This window comes from Polyodon spathula, chromosome 24 (genome assembly GCF_017654505.1).
Source record: "Polyodon spathula isolate WHYD16114869_AA chromosome 24, ASM1765450v1, whole genome shotgun sequence".
NCBI classification, from domain to species: Eukaryota; Metazoa; Chordata; class Actinopteri; order Acipenseriformes; family Polyodontidae; genus Polyodon; species Polyodon spathula.
In genome coordinates, this window is record NC_054557.1 from 4,032,090 (window position 1) to 4,050,468 (window position 18,379).

Genomic DNA, 18,379 nt, shown 5'->3' on the forward strand with positions numbered 1-18,379 from the left:
TAAATCTCGCAAGCAAGAACATCTCATTTTAAATGTCGCAAGCGTGTTAGAATCCTCCAATAGAAATGTGGGAATTTGCTGCCACTCAGTAGTTGGGGTGGGTTTAAAGTATTCAGAACGAATCAATGATAGATACAAGTCAGGAAGAGAGACACATTGCCCAACTGCACTGGTAAATATATATATATATATATATATATATATATATATATATATATATATATATATTAGGGTTTTGTTTTTTTTCCCACAGGAAAAGGGGTCAAGTCAGTATGAACCGAGTAACCATTTCTAGTGTTTTCTTGTGTTTATTGGATATACACCGATGTCATTTTCTTTTTTGTATCAGGGGGGTTTATCTGCTTTTATCGGTTAAAACCGAAAATCAGAAGCCCTATTTATAATTTAAAGAATAAAGACTGAACAAGATTTTATTTTCACTGCTTTAGTGATTTTTACAATCATTTGTGATGCTGTGTTTACATGTGAAGGTCATGTTAAACCACCTTGCTAAAAAAAAACTCTAAAAATTTTAGTAGTCACTAATTGAATTTTAACCCCATTTTTCTCCCAATCTGAAATGACCAATTGTATTATTTTAGGCTCAGCTCACTGCTACCACCCGGGACTCGGGAGCGGCGAAGACGAACACACGTTGTCTTCCGAAACATGTGCCGTCAGCCAACCGCTTTTTTTTCACTCTACAGGCCTGCAATGCAGCCACTTCAGAACTACAACTTTGGAGGACAATGCAGCTCTGGGTAGCTTACAGGCAAGCCCGCAGACGCCCAACCATTCTACAGGGGTTGCTGGAGGGCTCAGTGAGCCGAGGACATCCTGGCCAACCTAAGCCCACCACCCCCTCCCCACACCGGTGATGCTTGGCCAATTGTTAACCTCCCATTGGGAGTTCTCGTCCATGGTCAGCAGTGGAAAAGCCCTGTAAGACTTGAACCGGCAATGTCCAAGCTATAGGACGCATCCTGTGGTCCACGCGGAGTGCCTTTACTGGATGCGCCCCTCGGCAGCTCCCCACCAGAGGCACTATTAACACCACCAAAATGCTGTTGTCTTGCTTTTTCTGTAATAAGGAAACAAAGGTTGTGGATACAATTTATTAATGTTTACATATATTGTATAAGTTATAGGGAATTGGTCAAATCTAAATGTGGTCTTTTGGACATAGCACCTAAATTTAGAAGTGAGTAGTTTTTCGAGATGTACAATTATACTGTATTTACAGTATAATCGTAAATCTCGAAAAACTACTCACTTCTAAAACTTTTGTAGTCATTTTTGTATTACTTTAGTATAAATACATGTTAATTTGGATTCATATGTTGTTTTTTTCTGACTTTATGTGAACAAAAAGACAAATTTGCCCGTTTTCCCATTGGAAATAGTGATATTTTGAAATATCACTGTCCTGGTCACAAAAGCAAAGTTTGTGGGGAATAATAGCCATTTTCTATACTTTTGAGGCATAAGCAATTAGGAAATAACACTTACTACCCAGGAACAAAAATTGTGTTACATAGTGTTATTGATATATTAACCTATGTAGTTTTTGTAATTGACCCAAGAGAATCAATATTAAGTTAAAATATCTGCTACAAGGTTTTATTATGCAAATGACAAAAACACTTGAGAGAATATGAGCTAGTTATTGAGCTAACAGGAGGTACTGCATTTCAGTCACTGATTATAACCATTTAGCAATAGGAGTTGCTCTCAGTCTGTCTAAGGATTGCATTGTGGATTGTGGTTTGTGGACATGGTCAGGGATCAGGTAAAGTCTTTTGAGACGGCCTCAATGAAATTGGGCGCCGACATGAGAATACCGATGGTGAGGAGGATGGTGAAGACAGAGAACGCCATGAGACAGAGCCGGTCGATGACGGAAGCAGCAAATTTCCACTCATTGCAGATGGACTCGTCCTCGTCTTGGTCTCGGAAGCGGTTGGCGATGTAGCGCACCTCCTCCAGGATCTTCATGAGATCGGGGTCCCCATTCCCCTCCGCTGGCAGCAGCACGTCCTCCTCGACCCCGCCCATTTGCCGCCTGCACATCACACCTGAGTCAGGGGTGGGGCTGCAGGGCACTCCCTCCAGCCCACGGAAGCCGATGTACAGCATGTTTCCGTTGGTAGAGTGCGGGGCGCTGGTGCTGGCATTGAGCTCCACGCTGGAGATGCTGCTGCGCCGCTGCTTAATGTTGCAGGCTGGACGCACCTTGTCCTCTCCGGGCCTCTTCATGCGCAGGAACCAGGCACACCAGTTCAGGAGGATTATCCGTGTCTGAAGCAAGAGGTAAAGATGCATTTAAACTGCCAAAAGGAATAAAACAGCTAGAAAAAAAGAATAATATTTAACTACAATTTCTTTCTTAATATGTACAGCGATGGCCACAAGTTTTGCATCACCTAGAATTTTAGGAATGAGCCATCATTTTTTTTTTTTTATATATTTATATATAAACATATTTAGATCTTTTATTTAACATCATGTAATCAAAAAAACAACAAAAAATTATATTGCAAAAGTCTACCGGAAGCCATAATTGTAGTACAGTATTTCATGTTAGATTTTGAAATGTCACATTTTTTCATTGTCAGTATATGGAAAACTACAAAGTAGTATGTACTTTAATATGTTAATATAACATTATTCAGCAGGTTTCATTTGACTTTATGAATCAAAATGTGTTAATTTTATAGGGTGATGCTAAACTTTTGGCCATAGCTGAACATATAATAATGAACATGTTCGGAAATATCACCTATATATTGCAACCGCTAGTTTCTAAAGACCACTTTCAGGCGTTGACTTCAGTGGTTGTGGAAGCAGGTTTGACCATATATTTTATTTAAACAGTCAGAGAACTAACTGTAATTATCAGAGTGAATTTTAATTAAAAAAAAGCTTCAACAACTTAATTAAGGGGGTTAGGGCAAGATAAACATAACCCACAAAGCTGTGATCTTTGGTTAGATTTTTCAATTCACTTATTGAATTTGTCTGTATTTAACTGAACTACCTGCAATTTGAAAAGAAAAATGGAGAGGTTTTTAAAACACATTATAGAAAACAAAAACAGTCTGGTACAGTTTTGCACGTTATTCAAAAACACATTAATTAGCTGATGAGGTAAAGCTTTGTGATAGGGCACATTTATACATACACACGGCATTAATTCATATATGCATACATACTGCACTAACGTACATACAGAAAAGGAAAATCAACCACAACCAGAGCTCAAGGCAAAGCGCTCAGTAACTATATTCGCTCTGCACTACATGAAAATCCTATTTCAATGTGGCACTGCTATATTAACCACATTTCCAGATTGCACACCACTTCTATATTTTCTGTAGGTCTCCACAAAGTCTGCATCAATAATAAGCATGCTCATCAAGTTTCTACATGCCTGTCCCATGCCTGATCATACTAAGACATTTCCCAATGGATATTTAGTTGGCAAGAGATAAGTTCTTAACAGGAATAGATGTGTCAGCCACATATAACATGTTTTCACCAGCTGTGTAAAACTCTGCTTTTTCAACTTATGCTTATTATGTTTTGAAATGCCTAAAACATTGGTTCCTTATTATGATTTTTTTACCTTCAAATTTACCAATCAGTTCACTGTTAATGCAATGTAATTCCAATAATGTAAGGCTCTACCCTTAAAAGATCACACGAAGGAAAAGGGAAATATTTAATGTGCATTACTAGGTTTAACACTGCTGCAGTAGTACCTGTACTTACCCATTTGGGCATTTTCCCCCCGTCAGGATCATGATGGTGGAACTGTAGAACCAGGACGGTGACGACTACCGACAAGCCAACAATAATCATGGTGCTGGCAAAATACTGAGCTGCAACGAGAACACAGCACTCGGGTTCATTAAAGATATGGAATGGGCTTTCATAGGAAGCCAAAGCGGCAATGAATATGAACAACACAGATTTTGAATTAAAAGGCTAGCACCACGGTCATTTTACATAACACGATGTGTCGTCTTTTGTAATATGATTTACCATACCTTGCTGGGCTTTACAATGTTTACCTTTGCTTTACCATGTTTTCACTATGCTTTATTACAATTTGGTATGCTTTTACTATGGGGAAGCTTGTATAAAGGCTTCCCTGACCAGACGGTTTATCACCAGCTAGACATCAGATAATATGAATGAGAACTGCGTACAAAACACTCATTTTACTGGAGATTGTTGTAGTAATGCTGCATAAACACTGGCATGTTTACGCAGGTGTATCGTTGTGTGAGGCTTGGTATTTTGTTTTCGCAATTTCTCTTTCATTGTTCATATTTTAATTGTATAATTATATTTTCAATGCCCAGTACAACATGGCTATCCATAGCAGATCATGGTTTCACAGACCCCGATCAGCACTAATCTTGGACTACCCAATGTTACTTTAGGTAAGACTAGTGCTCTGTGTAAGTATTTCATCTTTATTGATAAGACAAAAAACAACTATTGACAAATAGGAAAACATAATATGTAATTAAATAGTTATAGTAATATATAAAATAGAGATTTTACAGTTTCAATATATTTTGTTGTAAAAGCCAAGCACCCTCATTTCCCAAACCTTAAACAACCCCTCCTAAATGTTGCACAGACAGTAAAATGTGGGATTTTTACCACTAGCACATCTCTGATTGTGATATTACCGAATTACCACAACTCATCTACAGACTACCAGTGTCTATTAGGACGCTAAACATCTTCAAACCAAAGAAAAACATATAGCATGCATCCAAATCTTCAGTTACCAACACATAAAAATTGAAAATCCAGCTACATTCATGCTGAACAGGAATTGCTGTTTCCATCACATTACATTTAAATTAAGTTGATATTGTTAATAAGAATTATAGTGAACCTTTAAAACATGTATGCAATTAATTGAAGTGTTCTTTCATTGTTACTTCATTATAATTAAACCACACAAAACCAAAGAGAGAAAATATGTAATGTCTTACTGCAACTTAAGAATGAAAACTCTCTAGCATGGGTAAAACAATGCGACAGTTGGGAATCAATTAATACAATCAATTAGTACAGTAATGAACGTCTGGTGTTCAAGCAGTCAGTAGCTGGAGTAGCTTACCATTGGAGGGCTGACATGTGCTAATTAATGTTAAGGAACGCTAGATCGATTGCTTATTGTTGCTTAATGGCTCAGTTTAATGGCACAGTTATCTCCATTTTAAATTAAAGTGTTACAGAATAGTTGTTTTTTTTTTGTTGTTTTTGTTTTAACGACAAACCTATTTCTTTATAAGGTGGTCTGTTTCATTTTTGTAGTTTTCTAAAATTGAGTTGTATTTATATTTTCAGGTTCTGTAGCAATACTTTTACTTACAGGGTTTCCACATGTCTGCTAAGAGGCTGCCTGGTGCAGGCAGTGGCTGAGGTGTGCCTGACTGCGTGCAGGCTGTCTAATGTTCCCTCTGACCCAACTAACAAGTCCAAAGACCAGGCCTGCAGGAGTCTGTATGAACTCACCGTCTCCCAGCCTGTACGGGTGACTCCCTGATGATTTTGCCTCCCTAACCCACAGGAGCACCGTAGTCAATACACTTTATAATGAAACTTACCTATTAGAGGCACCGAATCGGATGTTGCAGGCATGATCTCTGCTACAAGCAACATGAAGACAGTGAGAGACAAGAGCACCGTGATTCCTGCAAGACAACACAAGGAATCCAGACACGGGCCTTCAACACATTCTCAATCACAATGGACAGCCTTTTAATAGTAAGTTACCTTCAGAAACCCAACGATTATTAAAATGCACACTGTACTGTAAATATAACAATGACATTTTATATACTTACAGTTTAAGTGTATTGTAGTGAACAGGAAGTAGTTCATAAAGGTAAATACAGAAGGTTTTTTATTTATTTCTGCTGTCTTGTTTATACCACTATGCTGTAACAGGCAGTGTTGTGTGATTTGACCCGCCGCACAGATGCTGATGAATCTCTAAAGCTGCTTGTACACACGAGCATGCTCCTTTTGTGAATGGTCATCAGTTTGCACTTAGATTCTGTTACAATAGCAAAACACATCCACACACCACGTTGGGGTACTAGCAAACGAAAAACCATGAAGGTTTGTTTTAAACGGCACAGCATGTTATCCCTATAATAAAGCTCACATCACCCCCAGACACCCACGCAGTCACTGATAAACCTCATATTTGCTTTGATGTGAGACTCCAGGAGAGTTAATGCTTGTTATATTATTTAGAGAGTAATAATGACATTCTGGAAAAGCAATCAGCAATTGAAAGGTTAAAATACACTACATTATTATCCAGAGCTGTCATACATGACATATGACAAGTGTGGGCTGAAAGGTTGCTTTTATCACAGCATATTCTTTCAACTTTGTGCTGAATACATCTTTGCAGTATATGCAGTATTTTATTGCATCGATGCCAAAAGAAAACCACATACAATAGCAGCACATAGATGGGGATTTGTCTCTTGCCACTCTGTTGAACACATTACTGTCATGCAGGGCAGTAAAGATTGATCCATCTTCTTCACTTGCTCACTAAAATAGGAATTTGGTGAGCTCAGGTTATTAGATCTATCTATCTATCTATCTATCTATCTATCTATCTATCTATCTATCTATCTATCTATCTATCTATCTATCTATCTATCTATCTATCTATCTATCTATCTATCTATCTATCTATCTATCTATCTATCTATCTATCTATCTATCTATCTATGCATGCATGCATGCATGCATGCATGCATTCTACCACCCCACCCAACCCCTCTACAAGAACAAGATGCAAGTCTGTGTTTAATACCAGGTGATGAATGTGATCTTCTTAATAAAAGAAAGCACATACATATCTAAACATAGCAACGGTTTAGCAGTTGTGCAGGATCTGGTGTCAGGTTTATCTGCTGTGGTGTAGTATATCCACTGGGCAGCCCATATACAAATTACTGTGTCTAAAACAATGGCAGAACCAAATAGTGGACAAGTCTAATTGTAATGTGACAGTCTTCATGTGATATCATCAGTCATCAATTCAATTTCAGAGCCGCCGCAGAGCAGCATTTTACTACCAGCAAAACTACAAACTGAACACTATTACAAGGAGGGGTAATTTTAAAACATTTGTATTTATGAAATCAACAAAACTTCATAATAGATCTACCTACTCTGGTACATTTGCCTTTACATTCAACCAGGTTATCTATATATCTTAAAGTAACACACACTGACACCGAGAAGGACCAAGGGCTAACTGTGACCCCCTCTGTGTATTATTGTAATTGAATGATATTTGAACATTTAATTTGTTTTTAATGTAGCAATTGTTTTTGTTTTGTTTTTTCTGTGACAATGGGCCAGTTTACATGTGTGGTTTTTTCACATAAAGCTGACATGCTGGTGCATGTTGGGAAGAAAAACTCATGGAAGTGCCCCCAAAAAAACGGCTGCAGTATTTTAACAGGAAAGTCTCAAGGAAATTCTTGTGAAATCAACGCACACTTACACATGGAAACATAAGTTTCTCATGAAAATGTTAATTTGCTCATTCAAGTGCCTTACCTAAAGCCACTAAAAGAGTCACATGGGAATACTTAAGTTACCATGGTCCAAAGATGGCAGCAAGGAAGTGCATTTTTTGTTTGCAGTATTTCCCTTATCAGAGTTATGTTTCTGATAACCCCACTTGATTCTTAGTCTTCCCTAAAGCTTTGCATAATGCTAATCATGCACGGATCTAAATACGTTTGTAAAGTATCATACAGATTGTATTTACTGTTTAAAACTGTTTGATAAACTGCATCATGTGCTTGGAAATTCAGATGGTTGCAGCTACTGTACAGTACTTCAGAATATACTTGCTGATATGTTTTCAAACAACTGTCAAAACGACTTTATTGTAAAGTACTACTAAGTACTATGTTTAAATGTGTATAACTATAGTGCCAATCAATTTCTCCTACTTATGTCTGAGCAAAACCTGTGTCCATTCTTCACTTACATCCGTTGGAGTAATGAAGAGACTCGGGTGTTAATATCCATAAGAGATGAGGATATGACGAGGCAGCTTGATACAATGCACAACGCTAACATTGTTTAACCCACTCTCAAAATAAAATGTGGTGTGGAATTTTCGCAACTTATTTCTTGGAAGTCATCAATACTATTCAATATTCCAATATTTGATTTAGCTGAAGCAGTCATACAAGTACTGCACAAATGAGGATGCTAGATTTAGTATAAAGAGATACAAAATAAGCTAATGAAACAAAAAATGTGAAAGATTTCTAACTTTAGAAAGTTTGAAATAAAGTATCATAATTAAAAAAAAGTTCTGTTTTCAAATAAAGTGTACCTAACTGTATGACATAGGTAGTACACAGTGGTATTTATTTACAGGTAGACTGCTGAGTTTAAAAGTGAACAAATTAAAAGGCTGTCTGGCACATAGTAGAATTCTGGAAGGACACTAGACCTGCAAAAGATAGGGCTTAGTCTTTGGCACCTCAAAGCAAGATTTGGTGTTGGCTCTTAAAGTGGGATTTGTCAACCTTGAATGCTAACCAATGAAAAGTGCTTTAAGAAAGACAGGAGTAGGTATCTCATTATATTAAGAAAATAATGAGAGCTTAGTTATAAAAATTAGGATGTAAGCTTTTTTCTTATCTGAAAAGATATCGGTTCGAGGCTCTCTTGAATCTGGCCAAAAAATGACTTCATGCAGTGAATTTGTAAAAGCGCCTACAGTAGAATTTCATAATAATTAAAAAACTAGTCTTGGGTAAACAGGGTGTCTGAGACCTGCTTGCGCAGGGGAATTTTTAGAAACAGAGAGGGGTCAGGCTTAGTCCAAGCATGGTATAGTTATTACGAGGCTATTATATTTAACATGTTCATTATAGCCTGAACTTAAATGAAAATAACTGAACTGGCCACTGTATGCTTAGTGGTTTTATTGAAAGGCTCAGTTATAAACCCCTATAGCCTTTGTCCAACATTTTGTTAAAACGCATCTATACATGAAGCAAATCCAACCTATTGAGGGAAATATATTTTTAACCCGGGTTGGAATGATTAAACAGAGTGGGTGTTCTATATTGGAAAATATATATATATATATATATATATATATATATACACACACTTGTACAAGCTGGTGTTATGTTTTAAACAAACATCTCTCTCATATATATACATATATCTGTATTGTACTTGGTAGCAAGGACCCTGTGAACTCCAGCTCACCTAATTTTTAAGGAATGGAGGAGTGGAAGACAGTGAACCATATGCTCACATTCAATTTACTTTTTATTTTGAAAAATAAGTCACTGGTACTTTTTAGATATATTGTTCTCTTAAATATAGGAGCTGTCAAAACAAAGAAAAATTAATTGGGTCTTCTGACGTATTAAATGGAGAAAAAAACTATATAAAAGCTGAGGTAAAACCCCAGTCAAGTATCACTCAGCTTGATCTTACAAGTTGCGTGGTTCATGCTGTGTAGATCTTTGAAAAAGCTGGTTGCTGTTTGGTCTTATTTAAAGTCTCTGCTTTTGAAGACCGTTCTTGTTTTTACATTATATTACAATTCCACTTCCATATAGTGAAAGGTAAGAACACATTTGAATTTATATCTCATTTTTTTGATGCATTGCTATATTTTAGTTTTGGAGAGTGATATATTGTATGTTTTAGGATTTAGCAGTGGGCATTTTAGCTTTTTGCACGTCTAGCCTAAGGGGCTGGGTATGTGATAACCATACCTGTATTGCTGTACTGTACTGTATTAATGCTGTTAAACCTATAAAGGCTATGGAAACACTCAGATTGCCTATTAGCAGGGATCCAAAGTGGCTAGCAAGCATTAGATCCATTATTTAGCATTTAATAAACAGAAGGAGCACTATTACTGATCTGATTCATTAAAACTTCAAATTAAAGTCTGTGTGATTTTATTGATTACTAAAAGTTGTCTGGATACATTGCAAGCCCAGTGCACAAACAATCCACTTACAGGAGTTTAAAACATCTCTGTCCTCCTTAAATGTCTCCCCTGAGTTTAAGAGTGTGCTCAGAGAAATAAAAGAAATATGTGCAAATCTGACAGTACACATCCTTTTGTGGACACACTACAGCTAGATCTATATTTTAACAAGCATATCTTTGACTGTTATATATTTTGGAGCAATTGCAAAACTTTTAACATTTCGAAAATGTTTAAACTCTAAACTAACATCCCTAGTTTAATTTTGACAGTTTTTTGCACTTGAATTGTAAAACAATGCCCTAGATTATCAAATAACTTTGCTCTCCATGTTGCCCTGTATTGCCCTGTATTTTTACAATATGTTCTGCCATCTTGCTAAGAACCGGTTTAAAATGAGATGAATACTGAAATGGGTTCTTTTTCTGCTTAAATGAATACTAAGCTTACCCAGGGAGATCTTTTCCCCTGAGCCAGCAGGCAACAGGAAGACAAGCAGGGCAAGACCAGAGATGAGGACACAGGGGATGAGCAGGTTCAGACCGTAATACAGCGTCCGTCTCCGCATGACCACCGTGAACGTCACGTCCGGGTACGGCTCCTTACAGCAGTCATAGAACCTCTCACTGCGCCGCCCCGGGACCTCTGCAAACACACACAGACAAGCAAGTCATACTCTACTCCATGGACCTCAGTGTGAAAAAGTACAACAACTGGAATAATGTGTTGTTGGAATGCAGAGCACCTCAATGGAAATATTCTGGGATAGGTTTTGCAACCAGCACTATGGTAACTGACTTCAATGAAATTTAACTGGCATGAACCTTTATAGAAATACACCCTACTGAGGAAGTAAAAACATACACTCCATATTTATGTATTTTGATACATAAAACTATATACTACCAGAACTTTAAACAGCTATATAAAATTTGCAAATTGTAGCATGTGGTTATAGAGAAATATGTCAATCTTTGTAATAAATAGATTAATAGCAAGTAGAGTGTATTTGTTAATGTGTTTACTTAGTATAGTAGATTCATGTTTTGAGTTTGTGGAAATGGGTAGATGCAATAGCTTCACTTTTTCAATGTCAGCCTGGGTAATACTCCCAGTCCACAGACTGTGACCCTCTGATTCAGGCAGTTCATCTGTTGTCTTACCGACAAGATCCCATTCCCCATTGGGGATATAGCCAGTTATATCAGCTTCTATCATCTGCAGATCCAGGGACCAGCCCCCATAGGTCCAAGAGCCGAATTTGAGGTCACACCTCTGCACGTCGAAGGGGAACCAGCGCACGTCGATATAGCAGGAGCTCTTGAAGATACCTAGACAGGACTGCAATTAGAGCACTAATACGAGGAGGTTAGACTCCCATTGAAAAACATCTCAACAACACGGGGGTCTGTAACCAGATTTAAATATGTAAGCATAGGCAGAATCTCAAATTCCCTTTCATAACCAATAACATACCAAGGTCACGTACACTTTTAGCATGCTTATATAACCCTAAACATATGTATTCACTGTCTCTCTGAGATATGAGGCTTATGACAGTGTGGAGGCGAAAAAATATTTTAAATTATAGATACGGCAGGGTTTCTTGTCCATTTCCCAGAATGTGTACGTAATATTTCATAGATCTGGAATCCAAAATGTGACATGGCCATAGTATGGAAACCTAATTAGGTTGCAGGTGAGTTTTCACAGCACTGCAGATGCTTCAGTGCATGGTGCTCTATGAACAAGCTTGAACAATTCTTCTCATTGTCTTTTAAAAGTGCTTTTGTCACTTATGATCTTGCAGTGCTCTCTGTTTTCATTTTTAATTGACTTATTTTAATTGTCTGCAGTAAGTAATGTTAATTGATTAATCAACTTAATGAACCAATGGTTTTTAAAGCAGTGTGTGGTCTGGCTGTATATGATGGTATGTAAGTATTATTATTGTTTAAGCTGCGTATCACTGTATCTCTGTATTAATTGATATGTTATGTTCAATTTTACTTAATTTGCTTAAAGTGATTGCAGCTAACCCAATCATTCCATCATCTCCATGTCAATGCACATTCATTTTCATGGATCATTATATGGGTAACATGTGTGTATGTATCTGCTTTGCATTAATCTTGAACTTCTTTGGTCATTTTACCCAGAGAGTAAGATTCACCCCACGAACAACTACATTCCAGTTATAAACCAGCCTTTTAACCCAAAGACAATGCTGAGGTGAAAAGACCTATGAAGTGAAATAGTAACAGACTTTCTAATAATAAGGCAAACAAATGTAATGTAATCTAGTGTAGCACCAGATACAATGTTTTAAAATGAAAACTATCTGCACATTTGAGACACTAGAACCGCCACGGTTATACACATACCTAAAACCACCGCCTGCAGTCATTATCACGGACACATTTTAAACAACATCAATATTAAAATGAAAGACAAACTATCAGATACAAAAGTTTTATTCAAGCACGTCATATCAAACATCTGTACAGCTGAAACGCCACATTTCAATGAACAATTAAACATAAAAGTGTTTATTTTCTAACTTCCCACATATAAAGAACCACTTCAAAAACTGAAAAAACTACAATTAAATAAACATTTCAAAAGAAACTAGTGTGTAATGAACGTACGTACATACAAAACTGTAAAAACTAAACTTTTTTTTTTATTTAAAACAAAAGCAACATATGCCTTCTCTCACATATCACTCGGTGCAGCATTGAATCCAGGTTGAGCTGCGGCAGCCTGCTGCTTTGAAGTTTTCTGATCTAAATGTTTCTGCCAAAACACTGTGGCTAGCTTCAAGATAAAATCTCTCCTACTGATATTTTCCATGGTGCATTCCTTACACAAAACAAAGAAACTGATGGCTGACAGGTCTAGTAGAGATAATAACAGGCTTGTAGATGTAAAAAATAGACTATTGTAGGTTATATTCAAAATAAAAACATGTATTGTAAAAGGCAGTCAAAATGGTGGGCAGGATTATAACTTCCTTATTTTTGTGATCCTGCCTTTCAAACACTGTCAGGGTATTTAATATATGTATTTAGGAAAAGTCATAAACGGACAACTGCATAACTTTCAGACACACAGAGAAATTTTAATTTGAAAAACTCAAACCTTCAAAATGACTGCCGTGTCGGTGCTAGTGTGAATGCAAACGTAAGCTCACAATAGGTTAAGACTTATGGAATTATTTTGTTAGCTGCAATGGCATGGTATGTAAATTACACAGGTAAAAAAAAAAAACCACAAATTCACTTCTCTGTATGCAGATGTTGTAACACTGTCTGTTACATATGTTTGTGGGGCTGCGTCAGTATTGCTGTTGCTATGCTGCTGCTGCTGTGTTATTCTTTCGTCAGTCAGAATCTAATTCATTTTAATATAGTAGTCAAGAAATCCAGGGATCTGACTGTTGTACTGAGCCCAGTCTCCATCTCTTACTACCCTAGCGGTGCTGGCTATTATATATTCAGACACAAGCGCAGATTGCATGATTGCAGTCAACTAGTGTGAACATGTCTGCATTTCAAGTCAAAAGTAATGACTGCCCAAAGCTGATCTGTATATAAACTTTAACAATTGACCTAATAGTATAAGCACGAAACCAACCAAGAACATTCTACAAACTGTAAGCAGCGCTGAGAATTAATCCAAAACTTAAACACTTGAATCATTAAAACCGATTCTACAGAGAAAGTTCTTGGGAATTGCTTTAGTGAACCTATGCCCTTTTTTAGATTATTTTCCAGCACTGGGGAATCACCCTGGACTGCATCAGCCCCCAAACCCTGCCTAGTGATAACTGATACAGTCCAGGGAGCTCTAAACTGCTCAGCAAATCTAGCTGTGACTCAGGTATAGGCTGATCAAAGCAACTCTTCTGTACACACAGTACACTTGTGAAACTGGAGCACAGAAATAGCATTATCATTTCTCCAAGCTTTTGTTTTATATTACTGAATCACACAGTCATATAATAGAATATTTGGAGCCATTTTATAAATTGGTTCTTACATAGCTTTCAATACTAAAGAGGGTATAGTACACACAGCACAAAACCTTCCACTGTACAGTGCCTCAAAACATATCAATACTTTGGATGAAATACTATTATATATATATCTATATATCTATATAATATAATAATCATCATATAATATATATAATATTATATGCGCCTGTAATTCAAAAAGTCATTAAGATGGATGCTTGTCTTACCTGGAGGTAGGTATTGACAGTGCCCTGTAGAATTCACCAAGACATTGGTGTGAAATGTGGCATCGAATCTCTCATCGGCACTGTAAACAACACAATGCTTTATCTACAAGAAATTCAATCCAGCTTATTTAACACCCCCACTCCCCAAACCAATCTTAGATGGCTTACAGTAAGCACTATTATAGTCACTGCTAAACAAGAGCCATAGATCACCCCATTAGCCAGCCCTAGAAATAAATAAACACTTACTTAAGTGTGAATAAAACATTTATGTGTGTTCGTGCTCTGGTTTAAAATGAGCTCTCGAGTTTGTACCAACTGTCGCAGCTCCAGCATTCTCCTTCACAGTATGGGTGTGCTATGGAGCCCAACAAATGGTCTTTTAAAGAAGAATCATTCATCACTCAAGGGATACCTTAACAAAAATGGCTTGGATTTTCCAATTTTTTATGTAAAAACTACTGCAATGTGTCGGGCACAGACCAGATAGAGGTTTATATACTTGCTTACTGTACAGAAAGAGTATGTGGCTCCTACACTTCCTGGACTGTAAAAGAAACACCATCTTTCACCAGTGGACCTCTTCTCTTTTCTGGGTGAAATGTGGTGAGAGACAGTTACCTGTTATACAGAAGGATGTCTGGTTTCCAGATTTGCCCATCTGGAAATCGAACGTTTTTCACTCCTGGATATTCAGATATATTCCACTGAAGATAATAATCCTGCCAGTACTGCACACAGAGGACACAAGAATGGAATGGCTTGTATAGAACATTCTTCATACCCTAAAATAACAGCAAATAGCCTAATACTAAGAGTAGCATCTATACAAAATAGATTCTATGTATTAATCTACTATTTAGAGTGTAGGTTACATGTTTTGTGGTGACACAAAAAAATAATTTAAAGAAAAAATGTGCAGACAGGACACTAAAACAATGTGAAACATCTTGAAAACTATAGCACACGATAACTCTCTCTATAGTCTATATGATTTGTGTGTGCATATGATTTTGTAAACCGCAAATAGTAATTTATTTTAAAAGAAAATACTCACAGAGCTCGCCTTTGCAAAAACATTTCTTCAGGTGAACCTTTTTGGTGCAACAGGGGCCAATTTTTCAAAACTTTGAATCTGGATAACAGCGATCCGGATTTTATAATCCTACATTTGTGATTTGCATTTTTTTTTTTTTTTTTTTTAGAAAATATCACTGCTGGTTTACTTTACTTTACTTTTATCTAGATTACAAATAATTACGTTTTTTTTTTTTTTTTTTTTCAAAGAATCTCGATCACAAAATATAATGTTACAAAATCTGGATCACTGTTATCCAGACAACGTTTTGAAAAATTAAGTTAAAGGAAAAAACTGCATTTTTCAGCAAAGTTTGTTACGCATAGCAAAGAAAGGTGAGGTGCGAGGAAAATTCACTTCATGATCAGCTTTAAAAGACTCAATGTACAAGTTAATTGCCATTGATTAGAGCTCTGTTTTAAGGTGACGGAAGGTCAGATTTTCTTGTTTTGAACTCAACACATTAATGAATGGACTTATTTAATGCCTACCGACAAGTATTTCTTAAAGGCAATTACTCAGAAAATGAATATCAGCACACACCTAATGTTTTGTTTTTTGCTCACTCCTATTAAAAATATGAAAATGTATAAAAATAAAGTAAAATTATACAGTATTTTACAAACATAAAAAGATAAAAATGCCTATTCCTAAACATAGTTCCACTGAAATTGTAATTTCTACCAAAAACATTTCACAGGGTACAATAAGGATAAAAGATGAAGTTCAGTTTTGTAAAATCTCTACATTTCTAATTAGCAAAGCATCTGTGAATATTGAGATAATAATAGAGCTCAAAATGCCCTTTGTAGCGGGAAAGGTCAAGAAATTGCATTATGTAGACCAGTGAATCAACATGACATGCTGAAATGTTTTAAGGCACAATCCCTGTTAAACCGAAACAAATTTCATACAACCCCAGCTAAACAGCCATTATCTGGAAATGACTGCCAGCACTTAGGAACTGGCCTGCTCATATGAAAACAACTGCTGTAAACTGATCCATACACTGGCATGGATTTTAGTGCTTAATAGGGCCCTGGACTTCTAATATTAAACCTAGGAAAACTTTACAGATAGTCGACCAAATTGCTATTGTATCCTAGATATTATTGCATTCGTAGTTATAGCACTTTTTTAAAACCAAAAAATCTTACAGGATTTAATTAGTATAGGATAGCCGATTCAAGGTTATTGGGTATAATAATTATCTAGTCATATCATGCAAAGCATGCGGTAGGGATATGCTGGTGACCAAATGTTATACCTAATAGTCTGGAAGCAAGGGTTCTCATTGAGGGGCTGTATTTGGGAAGAAAGTTTCACAAAGGAGCCTCCACAAAAGACAGAAAAAAATGACTTTCTAACAATTATCATGGTAAGCTAGTCAGTGATTGGTTGATTGGTTCTTTTTTACTAGGGGCAAAAGACTACAAAATATTATTCAAGATGGTATGTAAAAGGCTTTGCAGGAAACCATTTGTTCTTTTAAAGCAATTTGAGGGATGAAATAAAGACACAACACAAAGCGCAACTTCTGTTATGTAAAAGAAGTTCAAACTCACATTTTTAATCCTGATATTGTGACTAAAACATATACTGTTGAGCTGGCTTAGCTAAACTACCCTGGATTTGAGCACAACCCCTAGGGGAGCGTGCTTATTGTATGCAAAAGCTGTTGGGCCAATCATTTCCACAGAAGTCATCACTTAACATTTTGTTGAAAAAGTTCAATTTTTCAGCTTATGATGACCTTTTCTTTGAACAGTTTCATTTGAAAAATGCATTTCCTTAATGCACTGGCTTTCCATTGGGGAGAAACCAAAAGGACTCCATACTACTGGCTTTCTACTGGTGAGAAGCCAAGAGGACTCCAGACTGCTGGCTTTCCACTGGTGAGAAGCCAAGAGGACTCCAGACTGCTGGCTTTCCACTGGTGAGAAGCCAAGAGGACTCCAGACTGCTGGCTTTCCACTGGTGAGAAGCCAAGAGGTCTCCAGATTGCTGTCTGCAACAGGGTGCACTTGGACCCGGCTCAGTAAATTAAGAATGAAGCCTACAGTAGGAAATGAAATGCCTCCGACCTGAGAAGCTTGGGATTAGACTGACGAAAATTAACGTGAATAACCTTCCAAGACTGCAAACTACACTAAGTAAAATACGGCTCTGAGTTCCCATGCCTTACCTTGAAGAAATCTGTTACACTTGCCCAGTGTCTTCAGGGTCAATGTTACTGACTGAAGGCTTGTCAGCAAAACCAGCTGGTTCTTTTAGATCAGATAAAAATCTATTAAAGGTGTGTCGTCAAGGAAGTGAAATACAATATAACAGCATGGCTGGCAAACAGAGATTTATTTTGATTAATCTCATTCTTATAAATGGGAGTAGTACAATATGTACAGTGGCTCTCAAAGTATTCACCCTCCTTGGAGTTTTTGCCACTGATCAACACAAAAAAAGTCCATAATGTCAAAGTGAAAAATAAAATCTACAAATTGTTCTAAATTAATTACAAATACAAAACAGAAAATAAGTGTGTGGCAGAGCAAAGCTATGCCCTTTTTAAATTGGCAGGGATGGGGTTAATTTCCCCTACCTGCCTGGGTTTATTATGTTCAGGTGGCTGGGGTTGATTAGTTGATTAGGTTAATTAACGATCAATTAGCGTCCAGCCACCTGACATAAAAGGAGGCCTCTGCTTCTCATTTGGGGAGGAGGGAGCTGAGGAAGCAGGTTGGTGGTTTGTGGTTTTGAAAAGGCGTTTCAAAGGTATTTTCAAGTAGCCTAAAATTACAGGTAGATGAATGCAGTTTGCACTACTGTGCATTGAAATATGTTATGTTATAAATGATGATAACTCTGTGATTTCATATTGAAGTTCAGTAAAATAATGAATGTAGCATAACGCATTCTGTTAACAGTAAAGTAAGACTGTAAGGACTGGGAATCACCAAGTGTAATCTCTGTAAGTGCATAAATATTTCTGAAAAGTCAGTGAAAACTGCATTTATCTA

General features: G+C 36.9%; 1 protein-coding gene across 1 annotated transcript in view; it reads right to left on the minus strand.

Annotated features, from left to right (window-relative positions):
- Window positions 1-1,486: 1,486 nt before the first annotated feature.
- The window catches only part of LOC121298794 (neuronal acetylcholine receptor subunit alpha-7-like), a 31,228-nt gene continuing 14,335 nt past the window's right edge, over window positions 1,487-18,379 (minus strand). Inside the window, exons 4-10 of the mRNA XM_041226011.1 lie at window positions 14,909-15,018; window positions 14,288-14,367; window positions 11,206-11,373; window positions 10,493-10,687; window positions 5,634-5,720; window positions 3,772-3,881; window positions 1,487-2,298 (exon numbers count right to left, since the gene is read on the minus strand). Of these exons, the coding sequence (XP_041081945.1) occupies window positions 1,786-2,298; window positions 3,772-3,881; window positions 5,634-5,720; window positions 10,493-10,687; window positions 11,206-11,373; window positions 14,288-14,367; window positions 14,909-15,018 (1,263 nt within the window). The 3' untranslated portion in view covers window positions 1,487-1,785. The remainder of the gene's footprint in view (window positions 2,299-3,771; window positions 3,882-5,633; window positions 5,721-10,492; window positions 10,688-11,205; window positions 11,374-14,287; window positions 14,368-14,908; window positions 15,019-18,379) is intronic.